This window comes from Cicer arietinum, chromosome 3, assembly GCF_000331145.2.
Source record: "Cicer arietinum cultivar CDC Frontier isolate Library 1 chromosome 3, Cicar.CDCFrontier_v2.0, whole genome shotgun sequence".
Lineage (NCBI taxonomy): Eukaryota > Viridiplantae > Streptophyta > Magnoliopsida > Fabales > Fabaceae > Cicer > Cicer arietinum.
In genome coordinates, this window is record NC_021162.2 from 19268967 (window position 1) to 19293373 (window position 24407).

Genomic DNA, 24407 nt, shown 5'->3' on the forward strand with positions numbered 1-24407 from the left:
TCCATCATTGTCAATATTTTAGAACAAACACGAGTGCATATGAGATATTTTTGAAATAATCCTACTATTTTTATCTTATTTATAAGAGATATTTGAGTTATAATTTTGTCAACAACAATTAATCTTTCATATAGTGTATGAACTAAAGCAGGGTGAGACTTTGTGTAAAATTTTATGTGTACTTTATGTACCCAAGTTCTAAGATATTTCAGTTAATATATGTAGATTGATATGCGTAAATCTTCATTGCATAATGTAGATTGTGTATACGAATTAAAATTTATTTGACTCAATTTTTAAGATTTGAATAGAATGTCCAAAATTTTTAAGTTGAACCAAATACACAAATTTTTGTAGACTAAATTATAATTCATAGTCTATTATAAAAATTTGGAGGAAATAATTTATAAAAAAAATTACAAAAACAACTACTCTAATTATATAATAAAATAAATTTTCCAACTTAAATTTCTACTAAATTTTAATTATTAAAAATGTAAACCAAAATTTGATCTACTACTTCTCTCCAATATATTTTTATAAATTTATAACTTAAAATTCTTATATGCAATATAATATTATACTTTTTATTTATATACGAAAAATTAAAAATTTCGATTGCCTCAATATTTTCGTTTAAAATCCACCACTAAGTGCATGGTAAATAAAATTAATATTTGGCTATTCTATAAGACGTTTTTACACAAGAATATAATCAATGCATAAATTTTATAGCATGGCAATAATGCAATCAAGAAAGTTCATGAAATAAAATATATTCAAATGTTGCGATATAACTTTGCATCACATCCACAACCCCAATATGTAGTCATGCCATATAAAAGAACTCCAATTCATGGAAGCTATATTGCATGCAAAAGGTATATCGGTTTCAAAGTTAAAAATGACTAGAATATATGAAATATGAGAAAGATGCAGCAGGCTGCATCCCCTTCAAATTTGTATCAGGGCCTTAACTATTTCGCAGCGGATTCGATATCTCACCGGTGCGTGGAAAAATATATGTTTTGAGTGATTAGTCTCAACAATTGCATGCGCGAGACACCTTGGTTTACAAAAAATAAAACTAATCTCTAACATATTTCTAATTTTTGATTGCTAATGCTTAATGCTTTAAAAATCAAAACAAAATTTTCGATACTTAGTAATAAAGACCTATCTCTTGAAGTATAATATGATAATTTTAAGCAAATATATACTGAGTGACAGAGCATTAAAGGAATACACGTGTTAGGTTCATCTACAATCATACCATCACCATTAATATAATGAGAAGGTTCACCAAAAAAGTTGAATTGATTAGAAGTGGATTCATAAGGTTTGCAACTACATTCCTCACTTATCAAAGGTTGTATAAACAAAAGAATAACCTGAGAATGATGTTTGTATTAGAAGAGCGGGTGAACATGAATGCATCAAAATATCTTAAGGGAAAAAGAGCATATAGTATTGTTATCAATGTATCATTTTAGAATGATGTTATATTCTCTCTCAAGATGATGGGGTCATTGGTGCATGTTTTAAGACTGGTTGATAACGAGAAAAAGTCGGCAATTGGTTACATATATGAGACAATGGATAGGGAGAAGGAGTCTATTGCAACAACGTTCAATAGAAACGATGGTAAATACTCAGAAATTTACTCAATTATAGATAATAGATGAGAGTGTCAACTTCATTGTTCATTGCATACAACATGACATTTCCTTAACCCCCATCACTTCTATAGTGACCGACAAATATCCAAAAGTGACAAATGGAATTTATCCTTGCATTATAAAGAATTCTAAAGATTCTGATTATGATGATGAAGCTATAAAGGAGATTGCTCAATGTATACTTTTTGCAATTAGAATGAGGTTTATTGTGTCCCATGGTAAATTAAAGTACAATGTTTTGTTAATTTAAAATTACATATTTGATAATTGAATGTAAATAGTGAGAACAATTATTTATTTCGTTACAGTTGAATGGTAGACCATGTATGGAAACCATGTTCCACATTTGCAAGTGGTTGAAATCAAAGTATTAAGTCTCACATGCAGCTTGTCGGGATGTGAGCGCAATTGAAGTACATTTGAGGAAGTAAGTAAATGTTAATTAGTTTTCTTATATAGTAGTGAATTTGGAATTAATTACTTTTCTTTTAAAATTGTAATATAGATTCATTCTAAGTTAAGCAAACTTCAACACCAAAGATTACATGACATGTTTTTTTTGTGAAGTACAACCAAGCTCTTAAAGACCGATTTGATAACAAGGATTCAATCGATCCTATTCTTCTCAACAATATTGATGAGTGTTATGATTGCTTGAAAAATAATTGGATGAAAACGGTGTATTTATACATGCATGCAGTTAGGGTTAATGAACTAGCAACACTTACTAGACACCAATCAAGATTCGCTGCAACTACGGCTAATGAAGACGAGGAGGTGGAGGAAGAAGAGTTTTAATCAAGATAATGTTGATGTGGTTGAAATTACAAGTGAAAATGAAGAAGATAATTTTGCATGATTGTAATTGTTTTTTAGTTTGAGTCTTATTGAATAGAACTTGATTACTCTTAGAACTTTATTTTAATTACTATTAGAACTTGATTACTATTAGGATTACTATTAGAATTTCATTTTGATTACTATTAGATCTAAATTTTGATCTTAGATTTTAGTTATCAAGTATGATTACCCCTTTGGTCATTCCGCTATCCGCGATTCCTCTATACAGAAAAATTGTATTTTATTAATTTTGATAACAATATATTGTATTGTGTGACATTTGTATCATTTAGTTTCCCTTCAAATCATGTTGAACTAATTTGTTGTTCAATTTAAACTTACTATGTTACTAGTGAATATCAATTTAAATTTCAAAAGATAGAACAAACAAGCTATAAGGCACTCAAAAGATAAAACAAACCAACATCACATAATGAAGTCACAATTCACAACTATATTCCATTCTCAAGTAAAATGTGCCAAGTACCATCAAAAGACATGACTATATATCTATAAAACTATATAACTATTTATATATAACTTGTAAGTTTCCAATTTCAATTGGTTCATTTTGTTTTTCTAATCAAAACCAGCTCAAAACCACACTACGATTTCTTTACAGCTAATCACATCCATCAGAAGAAACACCGAGTGTCAACCTTCCATGCCGTAGTCGCCTGCAGACTGGTATAAGTTGAAGCTCTCAGATGCTTCTATTTTTCCAGTAAGATAGTCGCTGCTCCCTGCAAAAATTAATAAGCGATGCAACAAAGGTCTTGATTGTCACAAAGTAAAAGTAGAAAGTAATTTTCACAGACACAAGCTACATTACCAGACGCCATGTTCTAGTTAAATTCAATCACCAAAAGGATAAAATAACATTCATCAAAATGGAATATGCCATGTCATCTAAACATGGATGAAAATGTGTGGTTTGCACAACTATGTTAATGAAAATTACAGCAAGTAGACCTATAAATAACGATATAATACATGGGGGGAAATGCTCAAATGTATGAAATTAATAACAAAAATAATTCTACATTGTAAGACATGGAAGAAAATTCTCCTACAATTACTGGTTTTTTGTTTACTTTTCATCCTTTTAAAGTGTTGACATAAGGAGTGTTTGTAGGAACAAAGGGAATTTCTCTTACAGTTACTGTTTCTTTTGTTTACTTCATCCTTCCGAAGTGTTCTGAGTTAAGGGGTGCTTGGAAAAAATATTTAGAGCTTACTCAGGCTGATATTATGATATAATCACTTAAATAATAAAAAAGACCCCTAAGTATCTCTCATAAATTAAATCTAGTGAACAAGAATTCATTTACATAACTTCTCAAGAAACAATTATAAAAAAGAAACACTAAAAACTCTTGCAATACCTGATTTTTTTTTTAAAAATAGTAGCTTCTTGTAATGTCTCAATATTTTCATAAGCTAACTCATTTTTACTTTTCCATAAGATATTCAAAAGCTTATAAAAACTTTTTTGCCTGTTAAAAACCATGAACATATTTTAATTGAGAAGTTCTGATAAGTTAGAAACTAATCTAAATTGGGCCAAGGTTTGATAACAAGCAGTGTTGTCGATGACCAATAGTGGAACGCCACAAATCCTCCATATAAACACGCTAGTGCAGCCTATAGCGCCTCAATGGCGGGCATCCCTTCACAAATTGCCTATGGTGATTGTAAAAATTCTTCCACAGCGGCACCATGACCACCATTTCACAACACTAATAACAAGACTCCACATTAACTCACTAAGTTTGAGAAAAGCATAATAAGAATAACTTGTGTAGCACCAATATTTCAGATTGAAGGCGTGTCCAATGTCCAACACATGTCAGTGTCTGACACCGATACAACACCCACACATGTAGTTTCATTCAATTTATTTCATTTTTCAAATTATTCGTGTCAATGTATTAGTGTCAGTGTCATGTTCGGTATCCGTGTCTGTCATTGCTTCTCAGAGAAGAACATAATATTATACAAAATAACTCAATTACTTATTGAAGTCAGCTTTGAGAATGGTATAATTTAGCTTACCAGGACTAACTTCTATCTAATCACATTCTTAAAATACTAATCATACATACAAATATTGAAACATGTAAAGGAAGAAGGCACAATATAAGTAAGCAACATACTTGAGTTTGATAGCATCCCATCAAAAACAGGCTCATGATCAAAGTTTCTAGCAGGTCGCAAACTGTCATCCGATTCAGGATTGAAGTACTGCAAATCAGAGCACACTTGAGGGTCTTGGAAGCTCAAATTTTCAGTAGGCTGAGGCGCAAAAAACTCATCCAGTATAGTCTTCTTATCTTTGGAATCAACCTCATTCTCCACTTCTGATTCAGCATTAACGCTACTAGGCACTGCACTCTGCTGCTTTCTCTTTGACCTAGCGCGCCTATTCTGAAACCAATTATATACATTGGTCTCAGAAATCTGCCCGTGCTTGCTTAAATCCGCAGTTATCTCCTTTATCTTTTCCTTGCTTGGAGTTCCTGTTCCAGCTTCAAATATTCGCTCTAGAATTTGAAGTTGCAAAGGTGTCGGTGTCCAACGCTGCCTTGAACTTATTTTGTGTCCACCAGAACCCATCAATTGGTCACAATACATACCTCCCAGCCTAGCCCCTGACAATCAAAACAAAACAAAACACCAATTTATATGTCTTCATTAATTGTTGATCATAACTTATCGAATCTAATTAAATAAATATTTTATAGTGAGGGCAACCTTGGCCGCAACGATAAGGTTGCTTCCTTATGACCCGGAGATCATAGGTTATAATCTTGGAAACAAGCACTCTACTTGCATGAGTAAAGTTGCTTTATTTACACTCCCCAGACCCCCACCTAATGAGAGTCACGAACTAGCACTCCCTTTAATAAATATAATAAGAACAACTAATTTAGTCCAGACATCGTTAGGTGTATAGCAATTTGGACCAAAAAATCAGAAAAATTTCAGAACTGTTAGTGAAATTAATCATCTTTGACCACATTAATCTGTTTAGTTCAGTCAATTTAGCCTTGAAATTGTCAATGTGATCAAAGACGTTAAATGACTATTTTGAAATTTTGTTAAGAGTTAAAGGGACAACCAAGCATAAATTAGTTTTACACTTTGACATTCAATAAAAACTCACTACTTTGTCACTGTATAATCAATTTCATTATAAAATTGAGATGAAGTGACAAAACAATGGACTTTCATTAGATGCTAGTGTAAAACTAATTTGAAACTGAATTCTGGTAGAGAGTACTTCCTCCATATTTCTTATGTATTTTAAGATTATTTACACACACAAAAAAGCTCAAATGTACTTTCTGCCCTCAATTTTAACGGAAACAAAATTTTAGTCTCTCCATTTGTAAATTGAGGATTTTACTCCCTAGTTTCACAAGTTTTGGATTTTTTCTCCACAGCCCTTCCCAGCTTGTTTTTTATGAAGTGTATTAATGATGTGGAATTACATTAGATGGTGTAGCATTGGTGATGAATTGCATCAGAAATCCGGTTACAAGCTTTTCTTTTTTTAGTTTCATTAATCAGATGTAAATCTATTCTTCAAAATTTCACTATATCTGGTCCAAATCAGCAATTGTCATACAATCAAATGTAATTCTACATCAATAATAAGTATAACACGACATAAAAAATAAGCCTCAAACTGGATTGTGGGAAATATTACCAAAACTTGTGAAACATGGGACTAAAATCCTGAATTTATACACGGTGCACTAAAATCTTGAATTTCGCGGTGGAACTAAAATCTTGTTTCAGTTAAAATAATAAATTATTTACTATATCCTATGATAGTTTATTATGATATTATATACTAATGTGGAGAGAAAATAGGGGCTATGATATATTTCATTCCACTTATTTCTCTTTCTAACAAATAATAATGAACATTTTTTACAAAACAATAATAATAATTTTGGTACAATAAAAAACAATAATTAAAATGACTTTAAATAGTAACAAAAAATTCCTTGAAAATTGACAAGGAACAGACGGAGTAAATAACAGTAACAAAAACTATAAGGAGTGTGATTAAATGAATATTAACAAACTTACCAGTGAGATCTTGGTGAGTAGAGAGGGTTTTATGCATTTCAATAAGCTGTTCACAAATAGTTGCGTAAACAGCAATTTGTTTCCGAAGCGTTTCAAGTTGTTCATCAGTCATGACCTTCACGTACATCATTTCAACATTCGCTGCGTTCTGATGATTCCATCGCTGTTTCTGCCACTCCATCAAGTTCACCATCACTTTCACTCTCTGTAAAATCATCACATTTTTTTTCATTTTTTATATTTATTATATTATAAAACAGAAGAAGAAGAACCCTAAATACGATTTTGTGCGAAAAATTAAATAAATATAAAAAACAAAAAAAAGAGGAAAGTATTCTGACATGAGAGTAGAAACGGTTGGTGTCAGTGCGTGTGTTTGCAGTGGGCAGCAGCAACTGTATTATGTGTCGGCGGCGAAAAAGAAGAAACTTAATGGAGTGGTAGGGTTTGTTATATTGTGAACTTTTCGGGGATATTCTTGTCCAATAGTTTTATTATTTTGTCAAAATTTTACAAAGGTTAAGTGCCAGGTTTTTGTAAAAAAAAAAAATAATTAAAGTTTAGATTTAAATATAACTTTGATATTTTATTTTTTATTTAATTTTTATTTATCTTGTATTTTTTGTGTTAATTTTTATTCTTTATTGATGTATTTTAATCTTTTTCTAATCTCAACAAAAGTTATAGTAATTTTTGTCATTAAAATCTCTTTTTAACAATTGAGAATCTGTGTACTATAATATTCTTTTAAAAAATATCAACGTAACTTAATAATAGATTTCCATTTGAAAAAATTCTTTTTGCATAATTTGAGATATATATAGATTCTTTAAAATTAAAGATATTTATCAAAGTTCTATATATTTTCATCTCATTCTTGTTGAGTTTGTATACTTAACTATATAATTGATCAAATATTATACCTCAATAGTTCATGACACTTATCAAACAGATGTTTGAAAGAGTTATGATGAAAAAAGATAAAATTTATTATTTATAAAAGATAAAAAACAAAAATAAATTAAAAATAAAATAAAGATCAAAATGAATATTTTAGAAAAAATAAAAGATCAAAATTATATTTAAAGCTAAACTTAAAGTTTGAGTTTGACTTTTATCTTTTGACAAACATGGAATAATATTTTATAATCAAATAATTTAGTGATCAAACTCGCTCAATTTTATATAGATAAATAAGGGATTTTGAATTCAAGATCATCCTTACAATTATCAATAAAGTTGTATTTTCGAGGCAATACTATTTATATTACAATATTTATTATTCAAGAATTATCTTAAAAATTGAAATATTTTATTATTTGCGTAAAAAAAGTTTTTTTTTCTTTTTAAAATATTATATGTTTAAGATTTTAACATATAAGTGGTCATGTGACTTAAAAAAACATATCTTTGATTTGCATAAAATAGTCACAGATAAATATGCGTAAAAGTAAAATTTTTACATATTTGATTTGTCTTTGTAAATTTGCGTCTTTCTCATTTTCGTCTAGTAAGTTTTTATTTATTTATTTAAATTTTATAAGTTCAATTTAGTTGGATGATCGAGAAATGAAGAGAGAACTCTAATCTCCAAACTTATTTTTGATTTTGGATGGAGGAACTAAAACATAAGACCTTCAACTTTTCTTCATTTCTTTTTTTTTCATAACTTTTTTAAGGTTTAAATATATCTTTGGTCCTTGCAATTATAACATTTTTTGATTTTGGTCCTTGTAAGCTTTTTTGTTTGGTTTACATCCCTACAAATATAATATAATTTTAAAATAGTCATTCCGTCAAATTTTTATTACAAAAACACGAACACCGTTAACATATTTTTGGTCTCACCAAGTATTTGTGAGAATGTGTAAGAGAAGTCCTCCTCCTCATTCAACACAACAACTTGAAGTACCTTACAATTGCATCATATTATTAAGAAGTACCAAAAACATCTTGTAATCCTCCAAAGCTCCGTAGGAATGCTTCTTCCTCTTCAAATATTAGTGGCCTTCTCGAATTATTCGTGTTTATGACTTAACAACCTATAGACCTCTCTAGTGCAATAATCACACTGCTGATTAATTCAATGTTGAGAAATATTTTGTTGACAAAAAAAAATGTTAAGAAATAATTTAGGAAAATAGTAATAAAATATCTCTTAAATTAAAAAATATCATTGTCTCCCAAAATAATAGAGCAGAGAGGAAGGTGTGACACTATAGAGACAATACATGCCACATTTGAACACAAAAAGAAATTGTATAAGCTATAAATCACTTTGCAAGTAAGGCCACTAATATTTGAAGAGGAATAAGCATTCCTATGAAGCTTTGGAGGATTACAAGATGTTTTTGATACTTTTTAATAATATGAATCAATTGTAAGGTACTTTAAATTATTGTTGTTGGTGTATTGAATGAGGAGGAGAACTACTCTTACACATTCTCACAAACACTTGGTGGGACTAAAAATATATTAACGGTGTTAGTGTTTTTGTAACAGAAATTTGACGGAAGAACTATTTTAAAATGAAACTATATTTACGGGGATGTAAACCAAACAAAAATATTTACGAGGACCAAAATAAAAAATGTTATAATTGCAAGAACCAAAGACATATTTAAATCATTTTTTAATCAATTAATTATTTTATTTTATTTTATTTTATTTAATTATTTAATTTATTCTTCTGCTGCATCAAAGTGTCACACCACTCATTTGTTTGCCACATAAACTTTTTTTAACAACAACTAATAATAGAGATGATTTTAAAATTAAACTACTTATAAAGTTTAAATTGAAGAGAAAAAAAAAATTACAGGGACAAAAATATGAAATGCACGAACTTATATGGTCGTATAAAATATTTAAACCAAAGAAAAATATCAAATGAGATGATTTTACAATAAGAATGTGAGAGAATAAATCTTAATGATTAATCAAATCATGAATGGTTAAGATTAAAACAAAAAATCATGTAATTGTTTTAAGTGGTGGAGTGACACTTTCAATCATGATCATTTATATATGGTTGTATAATCAAGATTTAATAATCTCTTATTAAAACTCAACCCACCTAATATATCCTTGCTTAAACTAAGTAATTGAGCTCAAGTGATTAATGAACTTCAGTTAATTGAACGAATCGTTCGGGAAAACCTGAGTTCAAATTATGACTAGAACAGTTGTTAGCCAAATTTTACTTATCTCTCAGCCAAACTCTCTTTCTCTTGAGAACCAAAAAGTTAAATACAAAAAAAAAAAAAATCCTTGAATAAAAATATTATCAAGTAAGTGTTGTGAAAATTATAATTTAATTAACTTTATAGTTTTGCAGAAGTTACTGTTGAAAAAATGTTTCCAAAGGCAAAATACTTATATAATCTCATGTCAATTCAAGATGATGAATGCATAAGCGTACTTGATGAATCTTTAAAAGTCTTAATGAAGTGAGAGTTCTAAGTTATAAGGTAATGATCTTTGAATTGTAAATTTCTTACGTTTGGTCTACTATCTCGTCTAATGGAGGAAGAAAATTATGACTTTCTTATTGTGTACAATTGTGGACTATAACCATTATTTATAGTAAGCATGTGTCCTTTCATGAAGAGTAACCGGTGACAGAACTTTTAAGGAGTCGTAGGGCCCACGATATCCCCTATTTTTTATTATAAATAATAATAATAATAATAATAATAATAATAATAATAATAATAATAATAATAAATTATTAAAATAATAGTGATAAGTTGCTAAAATATCCCTCAAACTCTTAAAGTGTGGAGAAATCTATTCACCATTACATCCCTTTTCTCCCTTTCTTCTTTGCTCTCCCTCTCTTCTCTTCTTTGTTCTCTCTCTTCTCTTCTTTGTTCTCTCTCTCTTCTCTTCTTTGTTATTCTCTTCTCTATATTTTCTCATTGACTCTCTCTCGTCTCTCCCTCTCAACCCTCTCGTTCGCGCGCACCGACCAACCTCCACACGACACGACTCTCACTCGTCTCCCCCTCTCAACCCCCTTATATGCGTCCTCCACACAACGTCGATTTCTCACTTAGACTCTTTCTTCTCGCATCCGACATCTCTATTCTCCGATCTTCTTCCTCTGCAACCAAGGTTGCCACATGCCCATCTCTCTCCGCTTCTTCGTCTCGTTTCATAGTCTCAGATTATCCCAATCTACTTCTTATATATTTTTCAGGTTATTACTCTATTACTCTTTTCCTCTTCTATTATTTGTTAATTATGAATTGTTTTAGTTTAGGTTTGTGAACTAGTAGTAGGGTGTGAATTGTATTTGTGACTTTGTGAATTGTGAATAATTTTAGTGTGAAAATTATGATTGTGAACTTTAGTGTGTGAATTGTGACTTTGTAAATTGTGAATTGTTTTTCTAATTAGTGTAGTGTGGATGTGAGATTATGAATTTATGAACTCTTTTACTTTGTGAATGTGAGATGTGACTTTGATGAATGTGAACTATTTGTCTGAATGTATTTGTGATTCAAATGTTTTTTTTTTTTTTTTTTTTTTTTTTTTTTTTTTTTTTTTATGTTACTAAGTTAGAGTTGTGTAATTAATTTGTGTATTTTTTAGGAGTGATATGGTGTTTAAAATAAGAAAATTGATACATTTTTCAAGCAGAAAATTTCCGACAAAGATGAAAATTGTAAAGTTTTAAATCAACACTTAAAAAGCATCATTCTGGTGATTAAACAATCCTACACCAATAGCTTCATCACTCCCAAACTTAAAAATTTCTTAATCTCATTTCTCCTCTTTCTATTGTTGTGTTTGCAAATTTTTGTGCGCTTAATTACAAATTTAAAATTTAAAATACAAATATACAATATTATTTTTTAATTTATTAATTAGAATTATAAAATTCGACGCCCTCAAAGTTTTAGGTCAATATCCTCCACCGAGAGTAAGGACTATCAAACTTTTATTATTTATGTTTCAACCCATCATAAAAATAGAAATAACATTTATGGTATTTAAATAATATTTTTTATGACAATTATATCCTTAACCATGAACTTTATATGAAATAGATCACTTTAATTTGATTAATTAACATAATAGTTTTAACACATTTAAATATTACATATGTGTCCAAAATTTATAAGAGATACATCGCATACAACTATAATTTTTTTTTTTTTAAGATTTAAAATGTATTTAAAGATCATTTTTTCAAATAATAAATTCTCATATGCATGTATAAAGAAAACATAAATGACATTATAATTTAACGTTTAATCAAATAAACCACCAATATAAAATAGTTTCACATCTACATGACATAAAAATTCACAATATTGCTTTGTAAGCTCAATTTGCAACCATAATTTATAGATAACAGTTAAATGTTGCATTTTCAATTGACATGAGTATAAAACTAATTTACATGAATAATACAAGTTGTCTTTTCTATATATGTTAGAGATGAATAGGTTTTTAGTCTATTCATTATTTGCAAATTTGGTCCATGTTGTGAAGTCAACATAGTTTGACTAACTAAATGCTACATGTCATTGTCATGTGGGCTATTTTAATTGAGTTGACAACTAAATACAACCAATTGAAGATAAAAAAAAAGTGAATTTAGGGTTTTTATTTTGTATTTTTTAAATTTAAAATGATAAAAAAAAACTAATAAAATATATGAGTCAACGTGCAATCAACTGACAACTCAATTAAAATAGTCTATGTAATTTTGACATGTGGCATTCTATTCATCAAACCACAATAACTTCATAACATAGACTAAACTTGCAAATGATGATTTTTATATGTATTAGAAATTGGAAAAAAAAATTATAGGAACTAAAAGTAAAAAATAACAATGTTATAATGACTAAAAATTTATTTATCTTATTAGTAGATTATTTATATATTCGTAATTTTATTGCGTTTAGTATATCTATTTTATTGCATTTATTGTACAATAACTATTTTAATTTCATATATAAAAACATAAATCAATATAATTTGATTACAAATGAGTGGATAGAAAAATTGGTCCTCAAATTATAAAGTCGTTATATTTGTTCCTAAATTCAGCCAATCGACAAATATATTATTGATATTGTAAAATATCAACTAAAATAATCTCTCTCTAAATTTTTAACTATGATGTGACATGTTTAATTAAATATATGACTCATTCATGTTAATTTCACATCAATGTCATTGCGATACGAACTGTTTTATCTATAAAATTTAGGTCTTTAAAATATTATTTTATCTGTAACTAGTTTATGTACAATTACATTTATTAGCAAATTTGTCTATGGGATGACAAAAAATTTTAGGCAAATTAGTCCCTGGTGAGATGACATTGATATGGAGAAACTACATATTCAATTAATATGTCATATCATAATCGTAAATTTTATAGAGGGACTATTTTGCTAGACATTTTATAATTTTAGGAGTGTATTTGTCAATTCATAAAATTTATAGATTAATTTTACCAACACTTGAAATTTAAAGGACCAAATTGCTCATAAAGAATATCAAGAAAACTATACACAAGAAGCAAATATTTAGATCCATTACAACTTAAAAGAAGTAACATACAAATAACTTAAGTTGAATCATCAAATAGAACTAATGATTTGTCAACCACTAGTGCTTTAGTGAGAGATACAACACTTTATTTTTTATTTTGCTATGGAGAAATGAAAATGGAATGAAATTTAGAGGTATGTGAAGCAACCCCAATAAGACCAGGGATAAAGAGATTTTGAATGCTATATTTAGTCTCTATCTATTTATAAAATGAGTTACCATTAAAACAATAATGAAAGAGAAAATACTCAAAGAATAAAGAATATTTCTTGTCTTTATGAGTGAGGTACAATAGAGGACCACACATTTTTATCTTATATGTGATGTTTTCAATCTCTCAACTTCAGCTCATCATAATGCAATTAGGCATGACAACGAGGCGGGTCAGATGCAGGGTTTGTCTCTCTTATCGCACACTAAATTAGTCGAAAAAAATTCACATCCGCTCTCATTTTTATCGGATGTGAAATTGAAGTTCTTATCCCCACGCACGTTGGAGTTTGAGTTTTACGCCATCGATGGAGTTCAGATTTCCCGCTCTACATCTACACTCATTCATATATATATAAAATAATAAATTTAGAAGTCATGTTTATTATGATTAATATAATAAAATAGTTATTATCATGCAATAATAAAATAAAATATTAAAATAATCTTTTTTATATAAAGGAGATTATAATTTATAATATTTAAAAGATATTAAATATCAAAACCTCAAATCCGCCGCAACCTCAAGTTTTAAATTGGGGAAAATCGTACTCACATTCAACCAAAATTGATTTTCTCTGACCAAATCGGGACGAGTTCGAGTGGATACTCGCAAATGCGAGTTGTGTTCACTTAAGTTCAAGATTAACCATCACACATTAGTACTATAACACCCCGCAATACCTTGTAAAACATTGAGCCTGTTGAATCCTTCGTATTAAACAAAACACGTGAAATCTAATAAATAAATGCACAAAATTGTACTTGACTTTAATTAACACTACAACTTAATATTCTTAAATAAACTAAACAAAAAGACATAAGCTGCCCATTTATCTAATAACAACTCAATATAAAAAGGCTAGATAACTTTTTTTTTCTTTCTAAAGTCATCACAACACATGATTTCTACATGGTGTTTCACATAAAATTAGATAACACAAGGTTCCTACATAGTGTTAAACATAAAATTAGATAAAAATGTCCAACACACATTATTCAAATATAAAACAAACAACAAATTATTGCACGTGACAAACTCTCATATTAATTTTTTTTCTTCTTTCTTAAAACTTGTTTCTTTTTCTTTTTCATACAACCTAATGTAGGAGGTCCTTTGCATATCTTTTCATAATAACCAGATTCACCACACATTAAGCAAGTCACTTCACTTCATGTGTTTTCATAATTACTCTCTACCTTTAATTTATCTATTTTATTTTGTTGAACCAATGGTATGTCATCCTCCTCCTCGTCAAATAACACCTCAATTCTTCCATCATTGTCAAAATATGTTTCTCCCCATATCTCACAATCTTACTATTCCAAACTTCACAAATGTTATTTGTGACGTTATCCAACTTAAGCTAATGACGGAAATGTGTCTTCACTCATGATGTATGAACCACAACTAAAAATAATAATCAAATATCTATCACACAAGGACACAAAAGTTCTAAGAGTCACAAGAACAAAATTCTTTTAAGAATACCGTAATACTCACATGAATAAAATAAGATTAAATCTAATCTTAAATTGTCAACCTGAACAATGCTCACCATCAGAATCGTGGTCACATTGTGTCATTTGTTGTCTTCCTCCCTCTTTGTCACATAGTTGATCGAGCACCATACGCTTGCCACCTCGTCTTCCTCGCTGTCGTTATAGTCGTCGTTGTCCATCAGAAGAGTGAGGAACAATTTTGAAGACTTGGGACTTCTACTTTAAGTTTTGAAAGGAGAATGGAAGACTAGTTTTAGTTGTTTGTATTCCTTTCTTTTTGTCTATCAATTTTCTTTCTTAAATTTTTGTTGTTAACTTTTTCTTTTTAATTAATTAGAGATTAACTTGTCCCTTGTTTCTTGGAGAAATACTTAGATGATCACAACTTTGTAAGACCGTATACAAAAAAAGTGTACATCATTTAATTTTTAATTTTTTTAAGTTATTTTTTGTGTGTGTATGTCTACGTATGGCGTTACATTGGTTGAGCCAACTCGACCAATTTAACTTGGATCAATTCAAAAAAATAGTTTGAATTCGATAAATAAATACAAATGAGAGATCTTGATTTTACAAAATAACAAACTATTTAAAAAAATTAAGTACTAAATAAAAGCATATCGAATTTAAAGGTAATCTAATTTCAAAAAATATTTGATTACTTTAGGATATTGGATTTTAACACTTGCAAATACTTTTATGTAATTTTAAGAATTTTGTAACTTTGTTTATATTCATACTTGCAAATCAAATATTTTATGATTTTATGATTTTAATATTTTTATTATTTTATGGTGACAAATATTTTATGATTTTGATATTTTTATTATTTTATGGTGACAAATATTTTATATATATTACCATATTTTATGACGAGTCGTCGTTAGCCATTATAAATAAAACAAAAAAGAACGTACCTAACATCTAACTCAACTTCCACGCGTAAGAGGCGGTTCAATAAAATAACTTGATTTAAGAACTAACCTGTGCTAGTTTAATTTTGCCAAAAGTCCAAAAGCAATATTTTTTAATCCGGACTTGTTTTTTTTTTTGGACCAAAATTAGTCTTTTGAGTAAGTTTTGCATTTTCGCGAGAACAAAGCGTCCTCAAACAACAAGATCTTGATTAGAAAAGTACATTAATGTTTCAAAACAATCCACAAACCAGACATTCATTAACGCATGCTTCTTATTATGTTCCAAAATGAGATTGAGAAACATCATCACATTTACAAAGAAATATTCAAATTCACTTCACTTTCACAACTTTGCAAATGCTAATTCCTTTCCAATGCCATCACATCACAATCATTACCTTCAGCTTATTCGTTCATGCAAACACTTCAACCCTCTCCTTCAAATCCATGCCCATTTCCTTGTCACAAACCCATCTCTTATTCTTTGGAACTCATTGATTAGAGCTTATTCTAGATTCCTTAAGTTCCATAAAGCTATAAACTTGTATCACACAATGTTACAAATTGGACTTGAACCTGATAAATACACATTTACCTTTGTTTTAAAAGCTTGTACTTGTGCTTTAGATTTTCATGAGGGTGTTTCTGTTTATAAAGATATAGTTTTGAAGGGGTTAGAATGTGATGTTTTTATTGGGACTAGTCTTGTTAACATGTTTTGTAAAATGGGTCATTTAGATAGTGCAAGAAAGGTATTTGATAAAATGCCGAAGAAAGATGTTACTACTTGGAATGCGATGATTTCGGGTTTGTCGCAGAGTTTAAATCCTTGTGAGGGAATGGAAATGTTTTGGAGGATGCAGGTGGAGGGTGTGGAGGTTGATACTGTGAGCATCTTGAACTTGGCTCCGGCTGTTTCTAGATTAGAGGATTTTGGTTGTTGTAAGTCTATTCATGGTTATGTTGTTAGGAGAGGTATTTGTGGTGTGGTTTCGAATTCGTTGATTGATATGTATTCGAAATGTGGCGAGGTATATTTGGCTCGTCGAATTTTTGACCGGATGCGGGTTATGGATGATGTGTCGTGGGCAACAATGATGGCTGGATATGTACAGCATGGTTGTTACTTTGAGGTTCTTCAATTACTTGATAAAATGAAGCAGAAAAATGTTAAGATGAATAAGGTAGCGATCGTGAATGCTCTTTTGGCAGCTTCGGAGATGAGAGACCTCGAGAAAGGGAAGGAAATTCATGATTGTGCTTTGCAGCTGGGGATAATGTCAGATATTGTTGTTGCTACTCCTGTAGTGAGCATGTATGCAAAATGTGGCGAGTTGAAGAAGGCTAAAGAATTGTTTCTGAGTCTCGAAGGAAGAGATTCGGTTGCTTGGTCTGCTTTTTTATCGGCTCTTGTCCAAGCTGGATATCCCAGAGAAGCATTGTCTATATTCCCCGAGATGCACCATGAAGGTTTGAAACCAGGTAAAGCGATAGTGACGATTCTTGTTTCAGCTTGTTCAGAAATTTCAAATCTTAGATTAGGTAAGACTCTGCACAGCTACGCTATTACAGCAGATATGGTGTCCGATATCTTTGCAGTAACAACCCTTGTCTCAATGTACATGAAATTTGAATTATTTATTTATGCTATGACACTATTCAACGGAATGCACTATAAAGACGTTGTGGTGTGGAATACATTGATAAATGGGTTTACCAAATATGGAGACCCGCATGTAGCATTTGAAATGTTCCGTAGATTACAATTAAGTGGGATTCAACCTGATAGTGGAACCATGGTGGGTTTGGTTTCAGCTTGCTCCATTCTGGATGATCTAGATCTAGGAACATGCTTTCATGGGAATATTGAAAAGTGTGGTTTTGAATCTAACATTCATATAAAAATTGCTCTAATGGACATGTATGCCAAATGTGGAAGCCTTTGCTCAGTTGAGAAGTTTTTTTTCTTAACCAAGCATTTAAAGGATGAGGTATCTTGGAATGTAATGATTGCAGGGTATCTGCATAATGGATGTGCCAATGAAGCAATTTCCACTTTTCGTCGGATGAAATTAGAAAATGTCAGGCCGAATTTAGTCACATTTGTGACCGTCCTTCCTGCTGTGTCATATTTGACAGTATTAAGAGAGGCCATGGCTTTTCACGCCTGCATTGTCCGAACTGGATTTCTATCCAGTACCCTTATCGGAAACAGTCTCATAGATATGTATGCTAAATGTGGACAACTCAGTTATTCCGAGAAATGTTTTCATGAAATGGAAAACAAAGACAGTATCTCATGGAATGCAATGCTTTCGGGTTATGCAATGCATGGCCAAGGTGAACTTGCCATCACACTTTTTTCACATATGCAACAGACTAATGTCCATGTCGATTCTATTTCCTACATCAGTGTATTATCTGCTTGTAGACATGCTGGTTTAATTCAAGAAGGAAGGAATGTTTTCGCCTCCATGAGTGAAAAGCACCATGTTGAACCTAATATGGAACACTATGCCTGCATGGTTGATCTTTTGGGCCGTGCTGGTTTGTTTGACGAAGTTTTGAGTTTAATTAAAAAAATGCCAACAGAACCTGACGCTCAAGTTTGGGGAGCCCTCTTGGGAGCGTGTAAAATTCATTCCAATGTTGCATTAGGAGAGGTTGCCCTGCATCACCTCCTTAAACTTGAACCAAGAAATGCAGTTCATTATGTAGTTTTGTCAGATATTTATGCTCAATGTGGTAGGTGGAATGATGCCAAAAAGACAAGATTACATATGAATCACCATGGGTTGAAGAAAATTCCAGGATATAGTAGGGTTGGAGCTCACAAACAAGTAGTTGGTGTGCAGTGTGTGTGAGTGTTGTAAACCCTGGAGTTCCAAGTTCCAGTGACAAAGCTCTGCCACTATTAGTACGTACTAACAGCATACTTAAAAACAGAATTTGGAATGAGATTGGACAAACAGGTCAAAGGAATTTTTTCATTAAAAATCATACAAAGAAGTAGGCCTGCAATCAAAGTTCCTCTTTTCGATTAACAATGAAGAAGAAACCTACAAGAATCAGCAAGTCGGGGAATCGTCTGCACTAGAATTTAAACACATTGTCATTATGTGTAATTTTTGGAAACATGGAATTGTTATGCATGTGCGCGCAGTATGTAATTTTTGGAGATTACTCATTTTGCGTTGCCTAGCTTGAGTTAACACATACAGCAGCAGGATATGTTAACGGAAAGAAGCGAAGATGACATGAATAAGCTAGTGATTTGATCTAATGGGCTTCCTAGAAAGTATTTTGAGAATTAAGATTGAAAATGCTGCAGAAGTAAGATCAAGAGAACAGTCTAATTCTACAGCAGATAACAACTTTGGTAATGAATTAGCGAATGTTGCCGTTGGAAGGTGGTCTGGTCGCAAACTTCCTGAACGGAAATTTTGGAGAATGCTTCCACCTTTTTGTACATTGGTCAGATTTATACATCATTTCTATGAGAAGGAGATGGAAGGTGCTTGCTTATATTATAATTTTAGGTTATTGTTTCTCAAATTATAGATTATTTTCCAGGAACAAGTGTTCATAAAATCCTTATTGCTGCTTATTTAGGACCATTAAGAGATTGAAATTACCAGAAATAAAAAGGTCAAGTTCCTAAACATGTTTTTCACTGTACCACTATTTTCTTACACTTGTATCAATTTGATGATGTTTTGCACTTTCAAGTTACTTATTTTAGTTCAATTCATAGATGCAACAATGTTTAGTTGTTATTTAATTACCATCTTCAGTGATAATTGATTTTGCCTTTAGTTTAATGATATCAGTCACATTTTTATAATGTTCAACAAATTGGAAATCAAGACACTCTAGGTTCGTAGAATTTGATTCCCCCAAGGTAGTAGTAGTTGTTTTTCTAGCTGATATTGTGACTTGTGGCAATTATCTTTGTTATAAACTCTTACTTCTTTGCGATAATTTTTTTGTTGATTATGAGATAATTTTTTTTGTTGATTATGAGATTCTGATCCGTAAGATTCTGCAAGAGTTTTAATTTCGGAGAAAACCGTACTCACATTCAATCAAAGTTGATTTTTTGCGTCCATATCGAGACGAGTTCGGATAGGTACTCGCAGATGCGAGTTGTGTTATTTTAAGTTCAAGATTAACCATCACGCGTTAGTACTATAGCACCCCGCAACACCTTCCAAAATATTGAACATGTTAAATCCTTCACATTACACAAAACACGTAAAATCTAACAAATAAATGCACAAAGTTGTGCTTGAACGTAATTAGCACTACAATTTAATATTCTTAAATAAACTAAGCAAACTAACATAAAATATTCATTTATCTAATACCAACTCAATATATAAATGCTGTAACTTTTATTTTTATTTCTAAGAGTCATCACAACACATGATTTCTACATGGTGTTTAACATAAAATTAGATAACACATGGTTTCTACATAGCGTTAAACATAAAATTAGATAAAAATGTCCAACACATTATTCAAATATAAAACAAATAACAAATTATTGCGCGACAAACTTTTATATTGAAGTTGGGATTGTGACAAAGGTCTCACACACACACACACACACACACACACACACACACACACTAATTAGTACCCTGGCGACGGGAACATAGTTAGACATACCTGACCGATGCTGTGTCAGGAGGAACTTGTGGGGCGTGTGGAGATCACTGGGTTATTATAGTTTTAGTAGTATGATCAGATTAGTTTGGTTGTATCGGGACTATATTTCTTTCTTTTGCGGTTGTAATTATTTTATTTTCGGAAGACTGTACCTATAATTTATACTTTCAGTTTGACTTTTGTTTTGGTGGGTCCATGTTCCATTTTTTTTGTGTGACTGTTGGGGAAGATAGAGATTCTTGGTGCAATTTTTTTGTAGAGGTGATTGTCGAGAATACCCCTGGGGTATGAGCTATGTCTGATAGGTCTCATATCCCTGATGTATTTTTCTGTTTAAATACTTTGGATTTTAATCCCAAAAACTATTTTAGGTTGTTGGTAATTATGATGTAATTACTTATGACTTTTTTCGTTTGCATTACAACTTAATATTTTATCCAAAGGTATTTCATTGATTTATGAATTTAAATTTGTTTGAAAAAAAAAATACACCCGCGTTGTTAAAAATCGAGGTGTTACACATTGGATATGTAAGGGAGGTGAGCCATATACCCATTGTCATAAGGTTTTGGAATGAGATGTGGTGTCAAGGTTTTATTGGGATCCTTGACATTTAACCCATTAATGTTATTGCGCTCCCATGTGGAATTCAAATGTGTGTGGTTAGTTCATATTGACTAGGAATGAAGGAAATGTTGGATATATAATTGAGGTTCCCCATATACCTAATGCCTTTAGGTTTTGGATTTAGATTTGGTGTCAAGGTCACTACGGGATTCTGGATGTTTAGCCCATTGTTGTTGTCGCACTTCCATGGGTTCGTTAACAAAATAGTTGTGATTCGGCTTAGTGGGGGAGCGAGAGTGGGAGATCCTAGTAAGGATCAACTCTAGTCTTGTGGGTGACTAACACTTGAGGGAGAGATTGCAAGAATTCAAATGTTAGTGGTTAGTCCTACATTGACTAGGAATGAATAAAATGTTGGATATATAAGAGATGTAAGCCATATACCCATTGCCATAAGGTTTTGGGTTGAAATGTGGTGTTAAGGTATCTTAGGGATTTTTGAAGTTTAACCCATTGTTGGTGCTCTGCTCCCTAGTACTCCCCAACAAGTAGTAACAGAGCCATGGTGTAGCTTGGTGGAGCAGTAGGAATGAGAGATCCTAGTCTTGATCAAGTCTAGTGTTATGGGTGATTCACACTTGAGGGGGAAATTGTTGGAATTAAAGTGTGAGTGGTTAGTCCATATTACTTAGGGATTGTGGAAATGTTGGATTTATAAGAGAGGTGACCCATATACGTAATGCCTTAAGGTTTTGGGTTCAGACGTGGTATCATAGTCTTTTAAGGATCCTAGATATTTAACCCATTGCTATTGTCGGGCTCCCCCTGACTTCCCAACATGTGGTATAAAAGCCATGGTTTGGCTTGGTGGGAGAGCGAGAATGGGAGATCCTAGTGTGCATCAAGTCTAGTGTTGTGGGTGACTCACAATTGGGGAGATTGTTGGAATTCAAGTGTGAGTGTTTAGTCTCACATTGACAAGGAATGGTAGAAATGTGGGATATTTAATAAAAGTGACCCATATACCCATTGCCTTAAGGTTTTGGGTTGAGATGTGTTGTGAAGGTGTAAAACACATCACTAGTTGTCTAGAATATGGAAATAAATTCATGCATTTTGACAAAACATAACGAGTCATTAAAAACCATAGAAGGTACAATCAACAAAATAAATTGTAACTATAAATTTATAGTTTACAATCATCATTTGAAGTACCAAAGTTACATTACATATTACTTTTTAAACATGATATAACTACTAAGTTCTATCCTATGATTCTAACTTCGGCCTACTTCTTCTTCTCTGCTATAATACATAAGAAAATAAGGGTGAGATAATAATCTTAGTGAGCTCTTAAAAAGGGAGAGGTAGTTTAAAAATTCTTTACATAGATGCACATAAATTATGAGAATGATATGTAATTCTTGCTAAAAATATATAACTTCAATTTTTCATAACATATATAAATTAATACATCATAGTTTTCCTTAAATTTTGGAAAATGCATGAACTCTTTATTTTCCTTAGAGTATGGAAAAATTTACCAATCATCTTGATGTGGGTCACCAAGATAATGGAGACCTCTTGGTAAAGTTGGTATGGCCACGACCCAAAATAGAAGTCCTTTACCCATTATTTCATGCCTGAAACAATCCCCAAATGTCCCACTATGTATTTGGGCCATGCATGTCTTGACTTGATGTATACAATGCTTTTTTAATGATACGTATGCAATGCACCTTTCATCATTTAGCCATCTCATATATATATTTAGATTGTAACTCAGTAGTTTAAAATTCCACATTTAAATCAAGATGCTTGGACCAAAGGCAAGCTCGGCCAGAGGTGTCCTAATAAAAAGAAGTTCAGATTATAGGTAACATGATTAGATGCAAACTGTTGATTAGAGGCAGTATGATAATAAAATACATGGATTAGAGGTAACATGAGGAAAAACAAATTATGATCAGAGGCAATATGACCAGGGGATGCATGGATTAGAGGCATATTCTGATCAGAGGCAGCATGATCAAAAGTTGAATCTGAGGAAGCATGATCAAAGGTAAAGTTAGAGGAAGCATGATCAGGGTTAGAGTTAGATGTAACATGATCAAATTCATAGTCAAAGGTAGCATGATCAGAGTCAGAGAAAGCATGATCAGAGTCAGAGGAAGCATGCCCATAGTCAGAGGATGCATGATCAGAGTCAAATTTTGATCAGAGGAAGTTTGGATGAAATAAATTCGAGGTAAAGACATAAGAGAAACAATCGAGTCAAAAGAGAAGGAAAACACCAGAGGCAAAAATAGAAGGGAACACACCAAAGGAAAAAATAGAAGGAAACATCATAGGCATGAACAAAACAAAAACAACAGGGTAAACAAGAGAAAGAAAACACCAGAAGCTTGCGTATAACCTTGATTGTGGGAACTGCACATCTAACTATAATTCATTCAATCATATTTTCCTAGGTTCCTAAATCAGTAATCCAGAAAATCATCGCAATAAAAAATATTAGCATGCATGACAATTTAAATGCAACTTTAAGTGAAGATCTCACAAGATTCCTATATGCTTAAAAGATCTATTTCCCTCTACTTCTCAAATTTTCAATAACCCAATTTAAACCAGAAAATAGTTTAATAGTAAATGAATATTTTTTAATGATATTAAGCCAAAAATCCTTATGCTAAATAAATTTAAATCTCAAATAACTCAAAGTTTTTAAGGGTTGTCTCTTAGAATTTGCACTAATTTAAGAAGTAGTTAGAATTTGCACTACATGCAAAACTCCTGGGTAGGTTTGTGGGATTTTAGCGAGCTTTTACTTTTGGCATATTTGGAAGAGAAGGGAAAAAAGGAGAGTTGATAGGGATGATCAACAATATTGGTTTGGTTGTTCCTTTTAGTGTTAGCTACGAAGAAGGAAAGGAAGAATGAGAGAAAAATAGCTAAAATCCCTGAATTTTTCTCGGGAAGGATTAAAATGAGGGAAATGTGAGTAAATTCTCCTTTTTTTCCCTTGGACATTTCTCTTACTAACTTTTATCCCGTTCCTATTTTAATTAAATTTCCTATTTATAAATTAATATGTTAATATTTAAAACATATTTATTTTGAATATTTTTTAATTAAATGGGTTATTACATTATCCCCCGTTAATAAAATTTTGCCCCAAAAATTTGAGAATCTACCTATTGAAAGAGGTAAGGATACTCCCTCATCATATCTTTTTTTGACTCCCAAGTTGCTTCCTCTAATCATGATCCTCCCCAAACAACCTTCACTAAAGAAATAGTCTTTGTTTCTCAATACTTTTATACTACTGTTAATAATTTGAACT

At 31.1% G+C, this 24407-nt stretch overlaps 2 protein-coding genes across 2 annotated transcripts; one reads left to right on the forward strand and one right to left on the reverse strand.

Annotated features, from left to right (window-relative positions):
• Positions 1-2953: 2953 nt before the first annotated feature.
• On the reverse strand, positions 2954-7017 carry LOC101513341 (WUSCHEL-related homeobox 13-like). The gene is made up of 4 exons (XM_004492040.4): positions 6962-7017; positions 6621-6825; positions 4676-5170; positions 2954-3262 (listed from the first exon to the last, which is right to left on the reverse strand). Exons 2-4 carry the CDS (start codon positions 6811-6813, stop codon positions 3174-3176), a joined length of 777 nt encoding a protein of 258 aa, XP_004492097.1. The 5' UTR covers positions 6814-6825; positions 6962-7017; the 3' UTR covers positions 2954-3173.
• Positions 7018-15837: 8820 nt separating this feature from the next.
• LOC101513872 (pentatricopeptide repeat-containing protein At2g39620) lies at positions 15838-19607 on the forward strand. The gene has a single exon (XM_004492041.4). The coding sequence runs from the start codon at positions 16114-16116 to the stop codon at positions 18688-18690; it is 2577 nt and encodes an 858-aa protein (XP_004492098.1). The 5' UTR covers positions 15838-16113; the 3' UTR covers positions 18691-19607.
• The last annotated feature ends 4800 nt before the right edge of the window (positions 19608-24407 follow it).

Coding starts and splice junctions, on each gene's coding strand:
- LOC101513872 (XM_004492041.4), top strand. CDS start 16,114: ATGAGATTGAGAAACATCATCACATTTACAAAGAAATATTCAAATTCA.
- LOC101513341 (XM_004492040.4), bottom strand. CDS start 6,813: ATGGTGAACTTGATGGAGTGGCAGAAACAGCGATGGAATCATCAGAAC. Junction 5,171..6,620: donor TACTCACCAAGATCTCACTG/GTAAGTTTGTTA, acceptor TTTGATTGTCAG/GGGCTAGGCTGGGAGGTATG. Junction 3,263..4,675: donor TGGGATGCTATCAAACTCAA/GTATGTTGCTTA, acceptor TAATTTTTGCAG/GGAGCAGCGACTATCTTACT.